General features: G+C 40.2%; 1 protein-coding gene across 1 annotated transcript; it reads right to left on the bottom strand.

The window, feature by feature from the left end:
• Positions 1-1,467: 1,467 nt before the first annotated feature.
• On the bottom strand, positions 1,468-6,388 carry slc6a4b (solute carrier family 6 member 4b). Its single transcript, XM_028414443.1, has 13 exons — positions 6,169-6,388; positions 5,489-5,623; positions 5,179-5,398; positions 4,914-5,052; positions 4,701-4,835; positions 3,748-3,851; positions 3,063-3,190; positions 2,873-2,985; positions 2,655-2,786; positions 2,480-2,579; positions 2,295-2,395; positions 1,640-1,807; positions 1,468-1,548 (listed from the first exon to the last, which is right to left on the bottom strand). The coding sequence occupies exons 1-13, from the start codon at positions 6,368-6,370 to the stop codon at positions 1,468-1,470; spliced, it is 1,758 nt and encodes a 585-aa protein (XP_028270244.1). The 5' UTR covers positions 6,371-6,388.
• Positions 6,389-6,775: the final 387 nt, after the last annotated feature.

Genomic DNA, 6,775 nt, shown 5'->3' with positions numbered 1-6,775 from the left:
TCCTGTTCTCTACTTCAATAGCAGTCAGTGGCACAAAAGAGCTTTGATCTGCACGTCCATCAACCAGCAGCTCGTATATTTCCAGCCGCTCTCTCCATCTATATGATCATACCTGTCGCCCTTGAAGGAATTGTGCCTGGTTTAAATTAAAATAGGTGGAAAAGGTAAAGTAAAGCTCTGAAGAAAACTGTTAGTAGGAATTATGTAATGTCTCTGTGTGGGTTTGCAGAGCATTTGAAGGTTTAGGCTGCTTTATCCCCTCCTATGTTGATGGATTCTGGATGTTGCAAATTAGCTTGTTAATTAGAATATCTAATAGAGGTAAGCAACGAGAGCCAACAGCCATACAAAGACATGAAGATCACCATATAGAGAAACCTCATAGGTTATAGCCTGCACCATTTCAATTCAGAGAAAAAGGTTTTTATGTAAAAAGTGAAATTTAACAGTTCAGAAATACTGAATGAACAGAAACCCAAAGAGGAAATCGTTTATAATGTCATTATTTTATACACATCTACACATTATGGAGAACAGAAATCACACAACAATCTTCATCTTGCCTGTTACATTATTCTCTGAATGTACGAAGCATTTTAGAAGGACTAAACTTACACAGAAACATGTGAACAGTCTGCTTTACAGAACATTGTCTGAAGAGGCACAATATCAATATTACCTTTACAATATTTGTACATATAATGTAATAGTTATCAGATTAAGGCAAAACGGGCTGTGTGGAGTTAAGTGAAGTTGTCAGACAAAGACCAAATATGCCACACACACACAAAAAAACACACATTTAGTCACACCTGGCCTGTTAAAATAGATGTATATTTGATAAGGTCTTTGTCTGAGCGCCTCATTTATTTCCATTACAAACATTTTTTTTGGAGGTAACAGATGATCTTTAGCCATGAAATACTATACAAGCACAGTATTACAGAGCTAATGTATAAGTATAGAAGCTATTGAAGTCAGAATATTAAGGTTTGGTCCCACTGTATCTAAAATAACATGCCTTAATGATTTAGTTTGTTAGATACAGAAAATAGAAAACTATTTGAAGAGATGTTTCCATGCAACAGAAATCATGTGCTGGGTATATATATATTTATATATTTTTATTTTCCTTGGCATCATGTTCTTGTAAGATAAATACATACAAACCATTGAATTCACTACTGACTCCTACAACCACAAGAATGCGACACTTGCCAATATGTGAACGTTACGAACTACCTTAGTGATGCACCCGAATCCCACAAATGTCACACGTACAGCAAACACTTGAGTATTGCTATCTCAGTTCCTCTTAGAATTACAAATTTAGCAGCATTTCACTTTTCACAGAGTGTACATACTGTATGCAGCGACAGATCTTTAACAGGTTTCCATGTCATTTTCAAATTGATTTAAAACTGCTGTGTGAATCTACGAGCGCAGCAGACTGACGTGCTTTTCCTTCTATGGTACAGCAGCCATGTTGAGGCTGTCGGTGTGGATGTCTGGGATGGTCCTCTCTGGTCTCAGACACACCGCCAGTCTCTGCAGAAAACAAATCAGACAGAGAGGACAAACAGTCAGATAGTTTAGAAGAAATAGATTAAGAAATGCTTTTTGTTTTTTTCTCACTGACCTGTTTTAGAGAACCAGGCGTCCACACCAGCTTGTACACCATGTAGATGGGGATCCACATGAAGGACGAGAAGCCGATGATGTAGCCCACTGTAATGCTCCAGTCTGGGTACTTGTAATCAAACAGCGTGAGAGGTGGCGCTTTCAGCAGGGAGCTCACTATGATATACTGAGGAGATAACATTTCCATATATGTTAATGAGGCTCCTATATGCTTGCATAAGACACAATGCTGGAGAAAAGGTAATAAAACTGTCACATCTCTACACATTATCAAGGAAATATAGAAAAGAAGGCATGCTAGTGTGATAATGTCAACAGGAAGATGGCCAGAGAGATGGAAGCAAATAAAAGGTATTAAAAAGTGTGCGGAGGACGGAGTCTGACATTTGAGAAAAAGTTTGAAGGTAGATATTTTATGGGTTTAATCCACAGAGGGGAGTGAGCTTTAGTCCACACAGCCTTCAAAGGCTGCTGGTCCAACTGTCTTTTGATCTTACACTAAGCTTTCACATATATCTTGTTCTCTTCAGTTGCATTGATATCTGACGACATAAACAGCTGATCCTCATTTGATCTTTTTAGAATATCCCAAATGTGTATATGTTAACATATAGACATGTATTTCCACTGAAGAAAAAACAAAAAAAACTTACTGCCAGAAATGCTGGACTGATGGCGACCCAGCACACTTTCCAGAACAATCCAGGAGCCTTTCCCAGCATAGCCTGGACGTCACTGCTAAATCTTTTAATTCCTGAAAGCACCCACATGAAAATTGATCTCATGTTTTAACAATAAAATTGATGCATAAATCATGAATTAAAGAAATCTCTTTTACCATAGAACCAGGAAACTGCAATGGCTTCCAGGAACCCCACTGCAATAATGGAACATCCGACTCCAAACTCCTCCAGCAGCTTCACTACATAAGCACCACCCTGCCGACCACATTTGACACTGACTTTATCACTTATTACAAATATCATTATCATGTAAATTAGTTTACTACTTACATTTGTAAGGGTGCTCAGCGAGCCCAAAAAACAGACCACCACCAAACCCAGAACAAAAAGTTCCCGTCTGTGGGAGAAATGGTCGGGGTATTCATCCAACACAGCGGTGATGATCGCCTCCAGTCCTCCAAACTGAGCACACACACAGAACAAATCAAAGTGACCTGCATCGTCTCTTAAGATACAATGCAACACGTAGCGACAGAGTGTGTTCGTACCGTGCTGTCCAGTCCCAGCGTGATCATCATCACAAAAAAGATGATTGCAAAAAAGGTGGAGCCCATCATATTTGCAATGGCTTCTGGGTAAGTGATGAAGAGTAAACTTGGTCCTGGAAAGCAACAACAGTGTATGTGGTTGTTAGAGTTTTATCTTTCGTTTGTTTAAAGAATTAATTTCTTTACTTACCTTTATCCCTGGCTACATCCTCAACCTCCACCTTCCTCATCTCTGCCATGTAACCCAGCACCGTGAAGATCACAAAGCCTGACACAAAGCTGGTCAGACAGTTTACCAAACTGGTCACAATGGCATCACTGTTGAAAAGAAATCATTTTGTTTGTATGAATTTAAAGGTGGCAACTCTCCCACCATGGAGCAGCGACAGCGATTTACTTAAACACTGTGTCACTGCAGTAAAAACCCATATGTGCAGGAACATAACCTTTTTATTTACCTTATTTGACCTTTCTGACCTTTGCTTTAGCAATGTGTTCTTTTATTTAATCGTTTTTAGCTTTGTGTCTTACACATGAACATACTCCTGACTGGCAGCAGCACAATCACTTCCAACAATATTAATGAGGAACACACAAGAGAAGACAAGTGAACATTAGAGTCTTAATAAACAACCTTGAGGTAATTACTGTCTGTAGACTGTAGATTACTTATAAAACAACACAAACTCTCCCCTATCTGTCCACTTTTCATCACAAAACATAAATGTTGAAATGATGGGTGTGTATTGATTGTAATCCTACTGTAATATTGTTTAAAAAAGGGACATGTATTGTTTTTGAATTGCACTTCGAAAGAATGACATCATCATACAGTGGGTCAGATTCACTGCATCTTAAGTCTTTAGTGTTCTTACCGATAACAGTTATTTGTGAAAGGGTTGTAGCTGGACAGAGCCAGGAGGACTCCAAACCCGGGCCCCAGAGAGAAGAATATCTGAGCAGCAGCATCCACCCACACCTTAAAAGAGATGGAAGAAAAAAAGGGAATCACACAACTTTGTTGGCCTCTCTGTGATTTAACAAGATCAAATCCTCATTTTTCTATTTATCACATTTGTGCTGTGATCCCTGAGTATCATTTTGTCAGTGGTACGGAAACCTAAGCTGGCGCACAGCTGTACAGCAGAGAGATCTGAAGAGGAGCTTGTGTTCGGCATTAAAAAGAAGAGGATATCGGTGAGTGAGACAGAAAGAGAGGCCTTTGTTAATGGGCAGAAAATCTAAACCAATTATGCATCTTATTATCCTGCTCTGTGGCTTATTTATGCATCTCATTTTGTCTCATCTATATTCCCTTCCAACCAAAGCACTCACACATGTTTGGCAAACAACAGCAGCAGGAGCAGCATGAGCAGGGAGCGGAGGGTTGGAGGACAATTCATAGATTTAAAAAGGTGTGTAGAAAGGTTATCAAGGAGACAAGTAGGGAGAATTCAATGAAATTGACTGTATGTATTAAACTACTGTTTCACAAGCTCAGAGGATCCAAATATTTCATAAATACATGGATACATGGATAAAAAACAATAAAACAGATCATCTGTTAAGTAAAAAAATATCGATCACCTACAGATGTAATCAGAAGAGACCAGATTAGTTTGAATTTATAAACATGAACTGTCTATTTTCTTCTTTTTTGTTCTTATTCTATCATGTGGTCAATCTGGGTAGTTGAAAATGGATTTTATTCCTAATCTACTGCTCTTATGCCGATCATATGGATCAGGCAAACCAAGTGTAAAAGCTTTTTTCAAAGGATCTAACGGATCCAGAGATGATGCTTGGATCTGATCGACGCACAACTCACACTGGTCTCCAGCAGCTTATCCCACTGGGGCTTCAGGTAAAACACAACACCTCTCCAAGCTCCCGGCAGAGTGGCGCCTCGGATCAGCAGGATAAAAAGCACAATGTAAGGCAAGGTGGCGGTCACCCACACTACCTGTTGTGAGGAAAAGAGATAAATCAGAGAAGTGAAGATACAAAGTAAATAAGTAGAAACTCCAGAGTGCTACTGTACCTTCCCTGAAGTCTTCACACCCTTCCAGAGGCTGAAGTAGACAATAGTGAAGATGAGAAACAGGCAGAGCATCAACTGCCATCGCACACCGCCGACATCTCTCAGCCCAGATGACTTGTGGATCTCCAGAACATTCCTCCTGTTAAAATAAAACGCATCAGTCATCCAGTTTTCAGCGTGCTGCTCCCATGCCAGTCCCCGCAGAGCATTACTGTAAAGCTATTTATATATGTGGCTTCTGTTACTCACACTTACATGCACTTACGTGTAAAATTCCTCTGCCGGAGACCTGGAGGAATTCGTCCAGGTGACGTTGTCCATGCCAAAATAGTTGGTGCAATCGGGGGTGTTCCACACATTGTCGCAGTTTGTCCAAGGCAAGATGGTGGAGAAGGAGGAGTAGAAGTAGAAGAGGGCCCAGGCGATGATGGTGTTGTAGTAAAAAGACACATACAGGGCGATGATACAGATGGCATATCCAACACCTGAAACAGAACAAGAGTAAGAGTACTATTGAACAAGAGAGGAATAAACTCCCAAAGTGAAGATAATACAGGCTCAGTATGAGGCCTCACCTTTGAAAATGGGACAGATGTGTTTCCATATGGATATGGCTCCAGTTCTGTGGAACTGTCCTAGTGCCAGCTCCATGTAGAAGAGCGGCACACCACCAAAGATGGCCATCAAAATGTAGGGAATAAGGAAAGCACCTGCACAGAAAGGATACATCTCATGAAGGGATTTTAAACATGCATTCAGAAAACTTCATTATCATTATCAAATTAACATTTTAAAATGGAAATGACTGACTTTATAGATGTATAAAATCAATCATGTTTTCTATTTCTTATCTTTTTTTATCTATCTATAATCTAGCTGTACTGCATATTTTGATCGTCTTCATATCGTTTTATGCCATCATAATATGACTAACAAGCTTGTTCTTGCCAGTATTGTAGCGTGGTTTTAACATACTAAAGAAAGGAGCACAGTTTTCCATTTTATCTTCAAATAAAAACTCAAAAAAGATGTCTGTTCTTAACATTAAAGTGTCAGGTTCTTATGACAAAAAAGTAGGCTAGATAAAATAAAAGAATAAAAAGTTTGAATGAATGAAGAATTGAATTTTTTGCGCACTTCAGCACCAAGGACAGTTTCTGCGCAGTCTGTTTTCCGCATCATTTTCAAACATTTGGCGAGAAGAAATATTAATTTGAAAGTTACTTTGACCTGTTTTTATAACAGCTCCACTTACCGCCACCGTTTTGGTAACATACGTACGGAAACCTCCAAACATTCCCCAGGTCCACCGCAAAGCCAATGACTGACAGGAGAAAATCCATCTTTTTGCTCCATTTGTCCCTGGAGTCCGTCTGCGTGATGACCGGCACCGGGACAGCGTTGTTGGAGCTGTATCCGGGGTTCGGGGAGCCGTGGTGGGTCAGACTGCCGGCCATGACCGTTGAGTCCTGTCGGGGCACCGAACTGGGAAAAGTCAGCAGAGGACCAGCTCCACAGAGAGGAGGATGCTGCTCCTGTAGTGATGACAGGGCCGAGTGGGAGGAGTTGGCGGAGCTGTAGCGGACACTTGGGGATACCTGCTGGTGAGGGAAGATGAAGGCAAAGTGCTTTTTACTTACAATAGCTTTTAACAATTAAACACAACATAGAGGCTTCAAATCGATTTACATCAGCTGATCAATAATGTCAATTTCCTACAGAAGCATACCTTGTAGTTTTTAACGCTAATTGAAGGATTTTGGATTATCCACATCACACCAGCAGCAGTGGCTGATGGGACTTCTGTTTAAAATGTTTCACTCTTATGTCAGCAACAGGTCCTTCACTTCAAAGACTGCTCT

The sequence above is a fragment of the Parambassis ranga genome, chromosome 9 (genome assembly GCF_900634625.1).
Source record: "Parambassis ranga chromosome 9, fParRan2.1, whole genome shotgun sequence".
NCBI lineage: Eukaryota > Metazoa > Chordata > Actinopteri > Ambassidae > Parambassis > Parambassis ranga.
The sequence above is the reverse complement of the archived record's forward strand: the minus strand, read 5'-3'. Positions and strand labels throughout refer to the sequence as shown.